Below are 19,310 nucleotides of genomic sequence, written 5' to 3' on the forward strand. Positions count from 1 at the left end.
ATGCTAATAGTGAAGTTTAACGCACCCCAGATCGCGATATGTATGCATCTGATTTACGAATCAATTCAGACCGGTTCATTACAAAGAACCGGTCCAAGAGAGTCAATTCACTCACGACTCGTACGTCACTAACAATGATCACGTGACAAAACGTCAACAGTGAACTTTGATCGGATCTTCTCAGCTGTCTACTGATAATTATCAACGTTAAATGTTCAGTTCAGAAGTCGTTTTCCCTGCACACGTATTGTTTGAAGGCACAAATATTAAAATTTTCTTTATGTTAAAACGCGATAATGGAAACGACGTATGCACGAATAACTATGCGGATCTATTCCAAGCGCATTTACTGTAGGTTCTGTCTGCATTTCTAAATCAGTGTTGATAAATCACTCACTGTTGAGCATGCATGTGTTTGTATAACAGGTTTGAACTGTGGGTGGGTGTGATCTAGAATTAGGGCTGTGTCATCTCGATGACGTGGAGGAACTCAAGTCAGCCTTAACTTTAAACCTCTCCAGCTCATACACTTGAATTATACCCAAACCCAATCAAGGTTTTTAGATAAACTAGCTTAAATGGGCGTCTGAAGCGCAGGACTGACGTCTGTTTCGCGTTCCGGACAGCTGATTGCGCGTGCAACACTGTGAGTAGACAGTTTACATGTCAGTGGGGTAACGTTATCAGGCCTGTCATGCGGTTTTGTGCCATTAATATGTTATTTTACAAGCGTTTAAGCATTGCAAAGTGGTAAAAAGAGGTTGCATTTGTAAACTATCCGTATAAATGTGACTGGGATCACATAAATGCTATAGTCTGTCTTTGTATGTTTCCTTGTCGGGCATGGCATGCGTGTTTAGCTCCGCCCAGTGATCTGTCAAGACGTCCAAAGAAAAGAGAGATTGTGTTTTTCATGTTTACTGTAATAAGAATCACATGCTGTGTTTCCCGAGACATGTCCTAAAACACCGGGATAGTCATCCAGGTTTAGTTTCTTTAGGTTTCCGTTTTTTTTGCCACACCTTTTCGTACAATGTTACTTTTCAGGTTTTTTATCTTAACTGCAAATTGCATGTTTATTGATGCATGTCTTCAAATTGGTGATGTTGGGTAGAACATATTAGGTGTTGTTAAAGAGTTTATTCGACCTTTTTGAATAGGCAGAGACAATTCATTTGTATAGATACATGGGCTACATGCATTATTAATCACAAAAGGACAATTTGCAGTGTAAAAGCAGGCAGACACAATATACAAAACAGTGTGTGTTACACACACATTCGCTTTGTACCTTTTTGGGGACTTTCCATTGACTTAAGTTGTTTTTATATTGAACCAATGCAATTTTGATCTCCTAACCCTATCCCCCAAACCTAACCCTTATGGAAAACTGAAAACAATGAAAATTTGACTTTGAAGAGAATAAGTACCCCTTGCATTAATATTTTTATGTAGGTCTTTCTTACAATTGTTAAAGGGATAGTTCACCCAAACATGAAAATTCCATCATTAATTCCTCACCCTCATGTCAATCCAAACCCGTAAGACTTTATATGATGAACAGATTTAATTTAGGCTTTTATTCACATTTAAAAACTGATGTGAACATAAACAGAAGCTCAACCGAACCTGCTTGATGCTCGAGAACAAACCTCATTGGTTCTTGCAGAAGCTCAAATTGCATTTCTTGCAATTTCTTGCTTCAGAGCCATTCTTTTGTGGATTTGCTTGCATGTTTTGGGTAATTATTATGTTCAAAACTCAGCTTCAACATTTTTACTGATCGTCTCACGTTCTTCCCAAGTATTCTTTGGTATAATGTGGAATCCAAGTTTGCCAGGCCCTGAAGCAGCACACCAACGTCCTGAAGCTTCTTGATCTCTACTCTGGAGTGCAGTGGAATAGCAGAGAACTTGGAAAGGCTCTGCTTTAAGTCCCTTTCCAGACTTTCCTTCAACTTTCCTTCTGAGGTTGAAGGATGTCATGTACTTGAATATGTCCAAACCAGACCAGTTTGTTGAGTTGTAAATAAGGTCTTCCTCTGGTTTTCCTCTTTATTAATTAATGTTCTACTATTTGTTAAAGGGATAGTTCACCCACAAATAATTTACTCACCCTCAAGTAGTTCCAAACATTATTTTTCTTTTATGGAACAACAAAGAAGATAAAAATTAAAAAAAGTTGGTAACCAAAATTGTTTGGTTGACTAGTTTCAATTGTCTTTTTTTTTTTTTTTTTGTCTATACAATGTAAGTCAATGGGAACCTAAACTTTATTTTTTGGATGGACTATCCCTTTAAACTGGATTTTAATTTTAGGCTTGATGTAGTAAATGTACATTTGAAGATTAAATTGTTAAAAGCTGACTTTTATAAATCGACACTGGTGAAATGTCAGCGTCATATTTATATGAATATATATATATATATATATATTTATTTATACAAATAAATTATTATTCTTTTTTACACACAGTATAGGCACAATACAGACATTGAATACATAATGGATAATGTACAGTTGGTCAGTTGATCATTATTGCAAAGTTAATAACCCTGGTCTGTTGGCTGGTTTTAGGATATACAAAAATAGAGACCACACAGTGATACAAGAGACATGAAAATATCACTGGTATGTTTCTACTGTATATGGTCAGGTGAAATATGGAGTAGTTACAAAAATTATACAAAAATATGATACAAAATCATTGACTGCTCAGTGTCACGACTGACAATATTTCAGAGTGTGGAATTAACAGTGTACTGTTTTAAACACAGATAAGTATTTGCAAACTAGTGCAATACTTACAAACACAAGCTCCTTTAGAGCATCTTCTATTCTATTCTGTCATCAGTTTTGTTATTGCTTCTTTTTTTGACTATCAAAATGGATATGCATCTCCTAAGCTCCTTATTCCAGTGATGGTAAAGCTGAATTTTCAGCATCATTACTCCAGTCTTCCATGTCACATGATCCTTCAGAAATTATTCTAATATGCTGATTTGGTGCTCAAGAAACATTTAAAGTTAAGCAGTTATGCTGCTTAGTATTTTTTGTGGAAATCAAGGTAAATTTTTAAAGATTTTTTGATAAATAAAAAAGTTAAAAAGAGCAGCATTTATTTGAAATAGATTTTAATGGTAGAGGATATTGGAATAGTGAGTCATATCACACAGTGAATTTTATATGATATGTCTTCATCATCAAGCAATACGCAATGTGTGACATGATGACATTTTTTTTGTGGCGTGACTTTTATTGCGGCACCTAATTTTTAGAATGACCCATTTGCATTTGATACTTCTCAGTAACAGGAAAATATTTCCATAAACAGTTATGGATGCAAATAAAGCTCGATCTTTACGGGGTGAAATGTTTGGCGTTTCTTGTGGTGTGTATTCTGCATCTGAATCTTGAGGAGAGTGATATGTTTTATTTATAATTTATTTTGCCCGTTGCCTCTCTTGGTCTGTGTATAACACAGGGATCAGGAAAAATGCATCTCGGCATGTCGGTTTCTGACAGTGATGTCTCTTCGTTCACCCCTCTGGTGGTCCTGGAGCTTGCTGATGACACTAAAGCAGAGGCCATCACTTGGTTACTAAACAGGATCAGAGACAAGCAGCAAAATGGAGGTGAGACCCTTGGCATGTTACATCTAGGGATAGAGGTTGACAGGAACTGAACATTTTCTGAAATATCTGCTTGCCTTCTGAAGTTGTGTGTGTCTGAAGTGCTTCTGTCAGTGTTACTCAACCACTGTGACCCACCAAATGTGAACCCTGCCCTTCACAGAGGTCACAGATATAGAATATCAGATTCTGCCTGTAGAAGAAACACACATGCTTCTCTTTTGAAGTTACTTCATACAGATTGCTTGCACAGACACTTGGTTCTGATAAAAAATAACAACTCTGTTGCATATTAACTGCTCAGTACAATTAGTCTGACATTACAATGTTAAATAGATATTATTACAAGTTCTGTATTTCATTTTTATTCAACTCAATTAAATAAGCTGCAGTGAACGATAAAGGAATGCTGTAACGTTTAAATACTAGAAACCAGTAACATGAGGTGGTTTTATATGAAAATTAAGAACTGATGATGGTTCAGTGACATTATGCTCGTTTATAAAAAAAGAAAATCATTACAAATTTAATTTTGAATATAGGCTACCTCTTCTTTGATGAGCAAGTTTACAATTTAATTTCTGTATTAAAATCCATTTTGGGCATATAGTTAAATATCTCGGGGTGATGCAACTGTTCTGGTAATTCATAATCAAAACGGCCACTGCCTATAATATTTCACAACTTTTGCCTGCAATATGCAACATCATGTGGTGCAGCCAACATGCGAAAAAAAAAAAAACATAAAACAGGAAATTATACTGTTCTCTGGTGGAATGAGCTGCCAACCTCGACCCAGTTTTCGACCCAATCTTTCCATCATCATTCTTGTCCTTTCTGCATTTCACCTCTGTTCTATCTTGTTTACTAAATTAGATTTTTACTAAACCTGTCATTGTGTGCAATGAAAATTGTTGGCCATATGAGAAATTGCTTGTGATCTTTCTTATTTGTATGGATAAATGAATAAATGCAAATGTGTATCAAGATCAATAATTCTCAAAATATCAGAAAATGTTTATTTTTATGACAACATGTAGTGATATCTATAAATTAATAATTTATATTATTAAGAATGGATATTTGTAGAAATACGTTTTTCCTTGAAAAATATATTTAATCTAAAAGTGTGTACACTCATATGTATTCAAGGTGTAAGGAAAATATCTTCTATACTTTTTTTTACTTGATGGTTACACCACATTACACTTTTTAGAGTAATTCAATTGAAACGTTTCTTAAAAATGGATTAAAATATTTCAAAACCAAATGAAACCAACATGAATACAGAGAAAGTACATCATGTAGGAACATGGTATAACTAGATTACAGAGGGCACTCTTACATGTCAGTGATCTTGATATTACATATTTCATATTATGATATGTCATCACATGTAGTTTTCTTTCTAACACTGAACAATACTTTTCAGTGTTAATTTTATACGCATGTCATTTATCAGGACATTGACCTTGGGAAATACCCAGTTCCTAAAACTGCTATTTCTTTTATAGGAGCAGAGTTGTTGGTGGATCAAGTGCTTCTTCCAGTTCAGGATGATCAGAAGTCTAACCCAAATGTCTTTGTGGTGGGCTCCACGTTACAGAGGCTTTTAAATGGAGCTGAGGATGTTGGGTTGTTTAAGGAGTTTCAAGATGGCACAATGCGAGGGTTCACTTATGCCAACAGAGAAAGCTTCAGAGACTTTGAGGGTGAGCTTCATTTATAACCGAATATAAGGTGGTGAGTTGCTGTATTGTTTTTTTCACAGTATGTTAAGAAACCATTTTGGGGATTTCGGCTGCATTAGTTCCTCACATAGGCTTTACGTAGATTTGGTCCTGGTTGCTCTATAACACTGTTGTGTTGTGCTCATAGGAGATGGTCAAGCATTTCTCAGTGATGCGGAGTGTCAATACATTATCAAACATGAGTTGGATACGCTTAGGGCTAAGAATGAAGAGCACGTTCCAGGATACCCTAAGCTGAAGCTCTACCCTGGAAAATCAATTGGTAAGTGTATTTTTTTTTTTTGTATTACCTACTGCACTAGATTAAAAAAATAAACTTTGGGCTGCACGATTTGGGGAAAAATCGACTTGCATTTTTTTTCTGATTAAAAATTGCATCTGCGGTTTTAAAATGTGATAAAAAAAATACAGGTATGCTGTTCTTGTTTGTAGGGCTGCATAATTTTTCCAAATATATTATATATCAATGTGGCAATAAAATATAATAATAATAACTATTGTAATATTTTACTGTAAGAAAAAATAGTATTTAAGAAAAAAATACAATAGTAAATATTTATGGCTGTGTTCATTTAATTTCAGATGTTAAACCATCAAACTTTTATTTGGATGGAAAACCACATGAAGTAATTTAAGCTTCTCTAATGTTGATAAGCACTTCCTATTGCAATTATGGGAAGATGGTGGGCACAAATGCACGTTAGAGCAACCCAAACTCTATAAAAGATATAAAGATGGAGTTCGTTTGGAGCAACATTTACTGTGAACTGAGCCGCTTTGACATTGCAAACACTGGCCGATCATGAGCTGGTCATGTGAAAGAACACAGCACTGCATTCTCTCTGAAATACGCAGCACATATATTTATTATTAAATCGCAACCTTAGCGATTTGATATTTGCACTAAGTCTTATCACAGTTTTGGTTTTATTTCGATTAATCTTGCAGCCCTACAGTAAGTACACTAAAACATTAAATCTGCTGTGTAATTTTTTTCATGTTGAAATGCCTTATCAACTTTACATTACCTCAGATAATAGAATGTTAAAGTCAACTTGACAAAATCGACCTCTTTACGTGTTCTAGGTGTTATTTATCTTCTTAAAAATTGTTCATCCTCATAATCTTTAATCAAAATGTAAGAAGTTGCTCCACACTTTTTTTTTTTTTTTTTTTTTGAGGGGAGGGTGGTGAAAATGCTTTTAACCAATAACATTTGACATTATTGATGCAAATGTGTTTAATTACCTGTTTATTTACTTGATTCAAAGTTGAAATTCAGATATATTATTCAATTAGGGAATATAAATATCGTGTTTTATAAATAATTCTTTATTTTTTTGTTTTGCATTCTGATTTGACGCATGATTTGACGTTATACTGCCACCTATGGGTGTGGATGCATTATATGACAGAAAAGAAAACATTTTGGCTTACCACTGATATTGTGGAGCAACCCAATGTATTTATCACCTATGATTATTTTATTATGCAACTGAAAGTGCCTGATAGCGTTGAAATAAGTGAGCAGAATTTGACAGATCATGTGATCTCAACATGGCAGCCCCCATGATCGGAAGACCCTCCCCTTGTAGAATAAAATGTAATTTTTAAGCCACTGACTTCATCTCATTGGGAGTACATTATTTTAAACATTTGTCAAAAATGATATCTGGGTAAAACTTTCTTGAAGTAGAAAAAGTTACTTTGTATACCTTTTAAAAAAAACACATCACCATTCAGACCGTCATATTTGCTGTTTAACAATATTAATCCTTTAGTATTTTTTAAATCACATGTAATTGTAATTGTCCACAATGTTTTTTTCATCATTTGAATAATGTTACATTTTGATGGTAAACTCTTTTTCAGTGCGGAGATTGCAATCCAAAGGTGTCCTAGTCCAGTATTTCCCTCTCCATAACAAAGAAGACCTTAAGAGACTCTCGTTCTCATGGTACAAAAAGATCAAACTATCCTTCCAGCCACTGGGTGAGTCACTCTGTCTGTGTGCGCTGGCAGCATGAACTTTAAACCCAACTCCAGCCTTTATAGCAGTTTGTTGATACAACTTACTGTGAAAAGAATTTCACAAGAATTTTGGTTATATAAGTACAGCTGAATGTCATATTCGGTGGGTGGGTGTGATTTATAGCTGTTCTACATACTTTTGCTTCTCTTGAATTATTGTGGAAATTCAACGAATACTGTTGATTGCTTGTTTAATGCAAATGTAAAGCGAAGCAGAATTATACCTACTCCATCTTAAAAACTGGTGTTTTAGATCATCAAACAATTGCATTGAAACCACAATGCACTGTGCTTTATTCATTGAAGATGTTCTCTTTGTGTCCTCCATAATGTAGATGACATCAGATGTTACTTTGGCGAGGGTCTGGCGCTCTATTTTGGATTTCTGGAGTATTTCACGTTTGCCTTGGTACCCATGGCCCTCATTGGTATCCCTTACTACCTCTTTGACTGGGAGGACTATGACAAGTACGTGCTGTTTGCTGTCTTCAACCTGGTTTGGTCTACGGTTTTCCTGGAAGTGTGGAAGAGATGTAGCGCTACGTTAGCGTACGGATGGGGAACGCTGAGCCGCAAGAAAGCGTTTGAAGAACCGAGGCCTGGATTCCATGGAGCTCTGGGGTTTAATCCAGTCACGGGGCGAGAGGAACCAGTCTACCCTAGCTCCAAGTACCAATTTTTGAAATATTGTCATGTTTTGGCTGAAAAACAGCATAATAAGCACATCTTTTATACTTTGATTGGCACCAAAACCTGGTTTGCATGTCTCAGACCTTTAAAATGTAATAATAATAATACATAGAACTGCATATTCTAAATCAACATTAAACAAATACAAGCATGATAAATATGGAAAGTGTTCTAGATGCTCAGTTTGTTTTGACAGTGTTTGTTTCCCCTTGACAGGCGGCAGTTGAGGATATATTTGGTGTCGGTTCCTTTCGTTCTGCTGTGCCTGTATCTGTCCTTTTACGTGATGATGGTTTACTTTGACATGGAGAACTGGGCCATAAGTATATACACCGAAAATCCAAACTTTGCGTCCGGCATTCTGATGTTTGTTCCCAGTATCATCTACGCTGTGGTCATTGAGATCATGAACTTATTGTATCGCTATGCTGCTGAGTTTCTCACAAACTGGGGTAAGCCTGAAATTCTTTCTTTCTTCTTTTATCATCTTCTGTTACACTTTATTTCAGTGGTCCACTTTAGACATTGTCTTAACAATAAGTAACTTTGCAACTACATGTCAACTAGTATTAGTAGACTGTTTGGTTTGGGTTAGGTGTTAAGGTCTCGATACATTTGAAGTGAAATGTAAGAACGAACTGGTGTGACGTAATTTCGAACAAAATCAGGCCAAAATAAAGTTAGTTTTGTGTTCATTTCGGGAGTTCGAAACTCGAGACTTCGAGACTTTCCAGAAAAGTTTGCTCTGGCTGGTAAACACCTTCAAACTACCATTGGTCCACCAAAGTCAAGTCACCTTCATTTATATAGCACCTTTAACAATATAGATTGTTTCAAAGCAGCTTTACAGTGATAATAGGAAATTACAGTAACAGAGATTGTTTTGGCATTACAGCAGCTCTAGAATAAAGTTATTGTCCAGCTAAAGTTAGTTTTGATTGATTGATTCACTTCCATTGCAAAGATCATTAGTTATTAACTTAGGGGGGCGCTAACACGACACCGTTCTAACAGAAAACACTCAACGTGCTCCAGCCCGCTCATCCACACAAAACAGTGCCTGGTGGCTCGAGAACGCAAACCCTGAAATAGATTCCAAGGTGCAAGCCTTGAAAATTTGTGGGAAAAAAAAGGTTATCTTTGCGCAAACCTCAAAAATGCAAACCCGTGAAAACGCTGACGGCGTGCACATGCGCATCACGTGTTTAGTCTATAGGTATGCGTGTTTGAATATACTAGTGCAAAATACCCGTGCAAAATCAGTTTTTGTGTGTGTTTTTAGTAATTGTTGGTTTGGTGTGTTTGAGTGCTCATTGTTACAATTGCACAGCAAAAGTTCAGTGACATTTTTATTTGTGCATGGTAGAAAGCAAATACTGATACTGACATAATGACATAGAATAAATGTGGAACATTGAACTACACGATTCAGTGAGCAGGATACACAGGGAACTCCAAGCTACTTAAGCTCCACTGCTTTCTTCGATCCTCTCTGTGAGGGTCAAAAGCCAGAGCGGCTAGAGCGGCAAAAGCCATTGTGTGCTTCTTTTACCGATATATATTTACCGATATCTTTTGCATTTCTCATCCAAACAACGTCAAACTTGGCACTACACTTACTCATGCCCGTAGCGAGACACCTGTCAAGTTTGAAATCCATCGGACTAACAGTTCGAGAGATATGCGAATAACACACACTAGGGTTGTGCCGATAGACGATAGTATCGTGTATCGACGATAGACAGAGATATCGCCGATGGCAGATGCCTTTGACGATATCAATACGATAATTGGCTCGTTTTCCCATTAATGTATTAAATCATTATTATTATTATTATGAAGCTAGTATAGTTATTAAATTAATTAGGAACTACAATTATATTTGCCTTGCCTAAATTCATAACGACATCACCATATAACCACACTTGCGACATCACCGACGCGCGCGTATGAGGACTCCTCAAAGAAAATGTTTTTAAAACAGACTAAAAAAACTACATCCCACAACGAAATTTAATTGCAAGGTGATCCATTCACAAATTGTCAAGAGTGCTTGTTTTAACAGACGCATCATTCTTATACAGAGCCAAGATGAAGACGCGGCATCGTTGTTCGTCAGTATTTTGTTTATATAGCACATTAACAAAATATTTAATGACACTAATAACACTAAAAACAATACAATTTCAAAATATTAATTATAATAATATCAATAAAATTATATAGGCCGCCTAGGCCTAATAAAAGTCTTTAGTTCACGAAGCATATCTGTGAAACTCTGCCATCTGTGAAAATCACAAGCAACTTCAAACTTGTTTAACAAGAAATATTCTTAAAATTTTTTCACTGTCAATAATGTAAGTCCACAAGAGAAATATTAAGCCAGTAAATTGATAGTTGCTGTAGCCTACCGTTATATCCACCGTCGTCTCTGAGAGAACGCGCCGTTAATGCAGTGAAAGCTCAGTCCGTTTCTGATTTCATTTTCAGGGAATGAGCGCGTTTACATGCACGTTATTAACTCGATTATGCTGAATAAACAGACAATGCATGTGGTCATGTAAACGCATTAACCCGTTTTCCTTTATCAGAGTCAAGTCATAGGTTTAAGTAGCCTAACCGATCGACTTTTAGATTTTTGCCTCTGATTTCTCCCGGCATTTAAAACCCGCGTTATTTGGGCTTATTGAAGTGCGGTGCGCATAAGTGAAGTGCATCCAGACAGAGAGAGCACTGGTAGGAGGACATATATCGCAGACTCCAACACTTTTTTTTGACCCAAGAAATTAAAACGTGTTCTCATCTCGTGCAGAAGTAGCCTACAGGCAAAATGCTGCATCTGTAACGGCGAGAGGATGTGTGTCCGTAAATTTCCCGCTGACATGTTGAAATACTCTGAGTCAGATACAAGAATGATTAGGATCTTTTTTTACCTCACTATACCGGGAAATAACCTATTAATAAACACTCCACCTTTGCTAGCAAAATGGAAAAAAATTCTCATATTTAAAACGAAGTAATAAAACAAGCAAATTGATGAGTAAATAAGCAAGTTAATAATCAAATAAGTAAGCCCCGCCCCCCTCACGATAATATCGTGTATCGCCGATCTCACAGGCTGACGATAAGACGATATGAAAATGGAGCATATCGCCCAAGCCTAACACACACACAAACACACACACACACACACAATGAAAAGACGTTCCCGTAATTTATAGATAGATAGGCTACACAGTGAACTCCGAAAAAATGCTACGCTTGAGCAAACAGTTTGTGAATAGGTTACTTACTACAAATGATGGCCGTGAATAAACTATAATATTCAGAAGTAAACAGTGTAGCTGACAGAGTGTTTATATCAGAATGTTTATTTTTAAACCACAGCCTTCTTGGGGCTTCTTTGACCGATACAACCCTCTAATGTCAGAATGTTTATTTTTAAACCACAACCTTCTAAAAATGATATATTTAACGATATCTTTAGCATTTCTCATCCAAACAACATCAAACTTGGCACTGCACTTACTCGTGCCCGTAGTGAGACACCTGTCAAGTTTGAAATCCATCGGACTAACGGTTCGAGAGATATGTGAATAACACACACACACACAGACAGACAGACGGACATACAGACAGAGACAGATCTAGATTTTGTTGTTGTGCAAAATGCCCGTGAAAAATCAGTTTTTGAGTGTGTTTTTAGTAATTGTTGGTTTGGTGTGTTTGAGTGCTCATTGTTACAATTACACAGCAGAAGTTCAGTGACATTTTTATTTGTGCATGGTAGAAAGCACACAGTGAACTCGGAGAAAACGCTATGCTTGAGGAAACAGTTTGTGAATAGGCTACTACAAAGGATGCCCATGAAAGAGACTGTGAACGCATTGAATAGGATATGTTTAGTTGGTGAATAGCATAGGCTACTATTACACAGTTGCGATAACGTTAAGCGCACCAGAATGAAATATAATATTCAGAAGTAAACAGCATAGCTGACTTACAGATTCAGTTAACATCCACAAATGAATAAGCGCGTCGCGATTCAGGGAGCAGTGCAAAGTGCCCGTGCAAAATCAGTTTTTGTGAGCTGATCGCCGTCAAAAAAGTTCAGGAGATATTTCTTAGTGATGGCTGATTTCAACAGTTTCAATATGATAGCATTTTGAAAAAAAAGTGTCATGAATTTATTGCATTTTTTGGGGAAAAATAATCTGTTTTTATAATAAATCTTTGAAAATCCAAATCTGGATTTGAATTTTTTATGATATTATAACCTAAAGATGCTATGTGAATGTTTGAAACAGAAAATAGTGGTTTTCATCTGGCCACATTCTTGGTAAAGAAAACACAGTTTTACTAAAATTAATCAAAATGGATTTATCACGTTCTGGAACCAAACTATAATATTCAGAAGTAAACAGTGTAGCTGACAGAGTGTTTATGTCAGAATGTTTATTTTTAAACCACAACCTTCTTGGGGCTTCTTTGACCGATACAACCCTCTAATGTCAGAATGTTTATTTTTAAACCACAACCTTTTAAAAATGATATATTTACCGATATCTTTAGCATTTCTCATCCAAACAACGTCAAACTTGGCATTGCACTTACTCGTGCCCGTAGCGAGACACCTGTCTAGTTTGAAATCCATCGGACTAACGGTTCGAGAGATATGTGGTTAACACACACACACAGACAGACGGACATACAGACAGACAGACGTTTCTGTAATTTATAGATAGACTAGTGCAAAATGCCCGTGCAAAATCAGTTTTTGTGTGTGTTTTTAGTAATTGTTGGTTTGGTGTATTTGAGTGCTCATTGTTACAATTACACAGCAAAAGTTCAGTGACATTTTTATTTGTGCATGGTAGAAAGGGATATAATATTCAGAAGTAAACAGCATAGCTGACTTACAGATTCAGTTAACATCCACAAATGAATAAGCGCGTCGATTCAGGGAGCAGTGGAAAGTGCCCGTGCAAAATCAGTTTTTGTGAGCTGATCGCCATCAAAAAAGTTCAGGAGATATTTCTTAGCGATGGCTGATTTCAACAGTTTCAATATGATAAAAAATAACTTTTATATTGATTCAATGGATTAATTGCATTTTGAAAAAAAAAAAAGTGTCATGAATTTATTGCATTTTTGGGGAAAAATAATCCGTTTTTATAATAGATCTTTGAAAATCTAAATCTGGATTTGAATTTTTTATGTTATTATAACCTAAAGATGCTATGTGAAAGTTTGAAACAGAAAATAGTCGTTTTCATCTTGCCACTTTCTTGGTAAAGAAAACACATTTTTACTCAAATTAATCAAAATGAATTTATCACGTTCTGGAACCAAACTATAATATTCAGAAGTAAACAGTGTAGCTGACTGAGTGTTTATGTCAGAATGTTTATTTTTAAACCACAACCTTCTTGGGGCTTCTTTGAACGATACAACCCTCTAATGTCAGAATGTTTATTTTTAAACCACAACCTTCTTGGGGCTTCTTTGAACGATACAACCCTCTAATGTCAGAATGTTTATTTTTAAACCACAACCTTTTAAAAATGATATATTTAACGATATCTTTAGCATTTCTCATCCAAACAACGTCAAACTTGGCACTGCACTTACTCGTGCTCGTGCTCGTAGCGAGACACCTGTCGAATTTGAAATCCATCAGACTAACGGTTCGAGAGATATGTGGTTAACAGACACACAGACAGACATACAGACAGACAGACAGACGTTTCTGTAATTTATAGATAGATATGTGCACAGGCCTTCTTTACAAACCAACCCTCAACAAATTACTTGTCTGGCCTTAAAAATGTATAATACAGAATTATTTATCGTTTCCGCATAGCCACGTGAACCGGAATTATCCCGACAAGGGATTTGGGATAGCCTTCACAGGGGAGAGACTAGTTGAGACTTCAGGACTGCGTTGTCGTCGTGTCCAGACGCAGGTCCTTCATCAGATCTGGATACGGCCTGGATACGGATAATAGTTAGGTGTGCTCTGAGGCTTCGTCTTCTTTGACATTGAAATCTTCTCCGCTTAATTTCTTCTGTTCAGACGTCTGCGAGTAAAAACACACTGGAGAGTCGCTTTATAGATTATAGATAAATTAAGTTGTTTTCTATTTCTAAATGAAGGGGATACTGACACTGTTTTTCATGTTTAATACTAGCCTAGAAATCTAGACGCACCCTAGCGTCAGCAAAATGTATTTTGCAGCCAGGGCAGTCTAGCAACTCTCCATTGACTTTCGAGCTGCAAAAAACTAAATTGGGTCAGGCCAATCACGTCGTGTATAGAGTAGGCGGGGCGGGCTTAACATATGACGACAGAGTTGCGACAGTTCCCTGCTACTTGAAAACAAACAATGACGGTCAGTCATTCTTTAAAAAAGGAAGATGTGTTCGTCGTTTTGCCGGCCAGATATGGCAAAAGTTGAATCTATCAACTAGCTCCGCTGTTGGGAAAACGCTCTGGTTGGTTGAAGCGCTGTCCTATTGCGTGCAGAGGGAATTTGAAAGACAGCCGTTTATCCCGCCCATCGGATTGAGCCGTGTCTATGGTGAGTTGCCAGACCTAACATCTTGATGTAGGTCTGGCTTGCCAGGCTAGTTTAAAGGGATAGTTCACCCAAAAATGAAAATTCTGTCATCATTTACTCACCCTCAAGTTGTTCCAAACCTGTATGAGTTTCTTTGTTCTGCTGAACACAAAGGAAGATATTTGGAAGAATGTTTGTAATCAACAGATCTCGGTCCCCATTGACTTCCATAGTATATTTTTTTCCTACTATGGAAGTCAATGGGGATCAAGATCTGTTGATTACAAACATTCTTCCAAATATCTTCCTTTGTGTTCAGCAGAACAAAGAAACTCATACAGGTTTGGAACAACTTGAGGGTGAGTAAACAATGATAGAATTTTCATTTTTGGGTGAACTATCCCTTTAATACAGTAAAGCTGCTTGGTTTAAAAATCTATTGTATAAAGTGGTATATAAAAGTGACATGACTTTACTGGAGTGCTGAATTGCAGAGCTCGTGCAAACATCCGAATCGCTACGATCAGATGTTTTCTTAACTGCTGTTTTCTCACCGCTGTCTTTTTTGTTGTGTGTTTGTTTTATTATTGAAAGGAAACTGCACAGCACATATTTGCATATTCATCTAAACGCCACTCTCAGGAGCGTTGGTGGCGTCAGGATGTTCAGTAACGATATATCGCTGCAAAGGTATTTCAAACTTCTTTTTACCCCAAAGCGAAAAACGAAAAAGAACTTCGCCGTGAGTATATCTGGGCCTTTAGAGTTCAGGTTCAGAATAAGTTGACATGTAGTTGCCAAATTACTTGCAGTCAGTAGAATGTCTGTTGGGGAGCATCATGATAAAGTGTTAGCAGATATTAAGCAGACAGTCTACTAATACTCTAATAACCGGTAGTTGACGTGTAGTTGCTTATAGATTGTATTTCAGTGGTCCACTTTAGACTGTGTTATCCTCTTTTCAGTGTGTTTTTTTTTTTTTTTTTTTTTTTATCTTTTGTATCTTGGCCCAAAAATTGTTGAATGCTATTTTGTAATCTTATCTTGGTTAAGTTTAAACTATCTTAAGGAAACCCATTTCTGCCACAAAGTAAAAAAAGAAAAGAAAAAAAGTGCCAACATTTAAAATCTGAAATAAAATCACACTGTGAGATATAAAGTTGCTATTACAAGATATTAAATCACATTGTGAGATATAAAGTCGCTATTGTAAGATGTAAAATCACATTGCAAGATTTAACTAGCAATTATGAGAAATAAAGTCAAAATAATGACTCCAAATGTATGTTTTTATTTGAAGCCCGCCTCCCCTATATATACGTTAAGATATTTCCAGAATTTTGCTGTAATTATGAAAAAGCTGTTTGTTTTCAAAACATTTTTATTTATGTACTGAATTATTTAACATGTTACATTAAATAACCATGATTCATTTTTGGATTACCCATGTTATGTTTTGGATTTAATATTTAATATTTTACATTATTAGTATATATATATAGCCTATTATTTTAATAGAAATTAATATATTATTTTAATAGAAATTAATATATTATTTTAATAAAAATTAATATATTAAAATAATAGTCTATCTATCTATCTATCTATCTATCTATCTATCTATCTATCTATCTATCTATCTATCTATCTATCTATCTATCGATCTATCTATCTATCTATATAGATAGCCTATTTTTTTATATATTAATTTTAATAAATTATTTATTAATTTAAATACTTTTACGTCATCCCGCTGCCTCCTTTGAAGTTTGCTGAGGAAGTTTGCCCCTTGTCTAAATTATATGTGACTTATCCATACTTTCATATAAATGCCATTAATGCCTCACTCTAATTGTTTTTTGTTTTTTTTTACTCTTGAAATTAAATTGTTTCTTCTCAACATGGAGGTAAATCCCATTTTCATGTATTTTGTTGTTCAGAAAACCACAGATTGGAGTCATCATTTCAAAATCACCTCGTGCTCAAGGTTTTGGTGGTATGCTCAAGTTTTTTGTGTGTTTTTATACTTCATGTAGTCTTATTACTGCATGTTTTACTATTTCATTGATTGATATTTTACCTCATGTAAATGGATTTATGCCTAAAATATTCCCACTAATTTTAAAATTGTGATTTTCAGGCCTGAAAATATTAAAAAAGTCATCTCTGTCAATACATTTAAAAATCTTTATTGAAATGAAAGTAAAAGTAGTGCAAATGCTTTGGGTTAAAGGTGTGGGAACCCTTGCAATTAAAATTAAGCAAATTTCTAAAGTGCAAATTTAGTCTTAATTATTGGATTTGTTGTTGTTTGTTTCCAGTTTAACTTCGTAAACTGCTTTGCCTCTCTCTTCTATATTGCCTTTGTCATGCAAGATATGGTGCTTCTTAGACAGGTGAGTATTTCAGAGCTCAGCTACATCCACAAACAATATATCAAGTGAAGTCGAATGACTTAATAACAACCTATGATTTACAAGTTGCATTATAGTTTTAAATGCAAGCAACTCTGCCTCTTGCATGTGTGTGGATCTTCAGAGTTTGGCCACTCTGCTCATCACCTCTCAAATCCTGAACCAAGTGATGGAGGCCTTCCTGCCATACTGGCTGCAGAGGAGGAGGAACAAGAAGGTACACAAGAGGATGAGGAGGCTGATGGGGGATAAAGAGCTCCCCCTGCTGGAACAAGTTCAGCTGGAGACTGACATGAACACCTATCTGGTAGGTCCTCATTTGGGTGCCTTGAGTTGGCAGACTTAAAATAATTGGCAATATTACTAAACAAGTAGAATTATGGACTGGATATTGTGAGCAAGCACTTAGTATATACTGTGTACACACACACACACACACACACACACAGAGCTTAAATAGGTTACAGCTCAGTATGACATCATTATGAAGTATTATGAATTGTCAAGGAGCCAGCACTAGTCAATAAGGAAGATTATGCAGACACTTAATATGAGTTGATCTGCCAGTAAGAAGACTTTTATTACCAACATTTGTCATACACGGATAATTACTGAAAATCAAAGCGTGCAAACAACTGACAGTAACAAAATATACCATATATTACATAGAAATGAAGAAAAACATAGTGTGTGTTTTAAAAAATGTGAACATACAATACAAAAACAAACGTCTCATAGGGAAAAATGTGTTAACTTATTTTATGCAAACATACTAGTTTTACATCATTTGAAACTGCTACGGCAGCAGGGAAGATGCATGGGCATTAATTTGCATTATTTTAAAGTTATGTTTAGTTTTATAGTTTTACAGACTTACAGTCGTGACCTAAATTTGATTTTCATTTACAATAATAAATCCTATAATTCTGCATTAGTGACATCAGTTGCACGTGTACTAAAGCTCAGAGGATTTCTTGTTCTTGGCTCTTTTTGAGTCAGACTTGTAAATTCAATGAACCGTTAACTCTGACCGCTTCAGTGAGGTTTTTTTCTTTTCTTTTTTTTAAACATTACAAAGCATTAAAGCAATACAGATAAACATGGAAACAACAAAACAACAAAAAGACAGAAAGATACACAGACACAAATAAGTTGCCAGGGTAACAAAAAAACAAGAACAATGCAATAACATTTATACCTTAAGAGGACAAAAAGGATGAATGTAGAGATACAGTTTTCATTGCTTTGGGATTAACAGAGCTTTGGATAGTTTCCATGTAACTTACTTGTCTAGATTATCTTTGAATAAATCAGTGAGTTGTTGACTCGAGAACAGATGCAATCGGATTGGTCCAATTCGCAAATGAATCGTTCAGTGAGATTAGCGGACCGATTTAACAGATTCATTGGAAAGAATCAGTTTGTTCACGAATCGGACACTGCTATTGCGTCTCTGAGCGAGTGACGATTTCTTCAGTTCAAAATAACGAGGAACGACATGATTTTATGTAGTGGTGCACGATATATCGGCCGATATGGTCAAAAAATGATAAAAAAATGATATGGTCATTTTTTTACACATCGGTATCGTTCTGATGTCAAAATATGGCCGATGTGAACAGGCCGATATTTGACGTGTGAAGTTGAAGATGAAGTTGACGATGCTGACTCGCGATCTTTGCAGTAGTGAACGCGCCTGAGAGAAATGCACATTTCATACAGATGACATTAGCAGAGAACAGTCTGTTTTCTTTCGTTTTGAATTGTTCTGTTTAAAAATAGACATTTCAAGCTTTCTATATATGTCTCAGGTCTGTGAGGCACGTAGGTTTCGTTTCATTTATGAGACGCGCTCCAGGTTCACGCGCCGTCGTCTCCGTGTCCTGATTAAATATTTTCTACTATATTCTTATTTATTAAATCCAGGCAATTGGTTGATGAAACATTGATCAAAATTAAGATACAATTAATGCAAAACAAAATTAAATTTAAATACAGGCTTTGTGCTTTCTGTTTGAGGTCTCTGTGAAAGTTTTAAAGCAGTCTTTTAGTGCCGCTTTCAGAACGCTCACGTCCATAACGGAGAACTGTGCCATCCGTAACATTGTTAACGCAGTCCAGTGCGACTTATATGTTTTTTTCCTCTTCATTTTTGACTGATCGTTTTTTGACTCGTAGATAGGCTATTTGAATATATTGCTTGATATTTGATACCCGTTCGAATTAGATTTT

At 35.8% G+C, this 19,310-nt stretch overlaps 1 protein-coding gene across 1 annotated transcript in view; it reads left to right on the top strand.

Moving 5' to 3' along the window:
- The first annotated feature begins 172 nt into the window (after positions 1-172).
- The window catches only part of ano10a (anoctamin 10a), a 48,193-nt gene continuing 29,055 nt past the window's right edge, over positions 173-19,310 (top strand). The window contains exons 1-10 of the mRNA XM_084088599.1: positions 173-646; positions 3,485-3,635; positions 5,147-5,344; positions 5,511-5,645; positions 7,256-7,375; positions 7,750-8,083; positions 8,321-8,556; positions 16,605-16,660; positions 16,986-17,060; positions 17,203-17,385. Coding sequence (XP_083944725.1) covers positions 3,497-3,635; positions 5,147-5,344; positions 5,511-5,645; positions 7,256-7,375; positions 7,750-8,083; positions 8,321-8,556; positions 16,605-16,660; positions 16,986-17,060; positions 17,203-17,385 — 1,476 coding nt within the window. The 5' untranslated portion in view covers positions 173-646; positions 3,485-3,496. The remainder of the gene's footprint in view (positions 647-3,484; positions 3,636-5,146; positions 5,345-5,510; positions 5,646-7,255; positions 7,376-7,749; positions 8,084-8,320; positions 8,557-16,604; positions 16,661-16,985; positions 17,061-17,202; positions 17,386-19,310) is intronic.

The sequence above is a fragment of the Abramis brama genome (genome assembly GCF_963993115.1).
Source record: "Abramis brama genome assembly, chromosome: 17".
Taxonomy (NCBI): Eukaryota; Metazoa; Chordata; class Actinopteri; order Cypriniformes; family Leuciscidae; genus Abramis; species Abramis brama.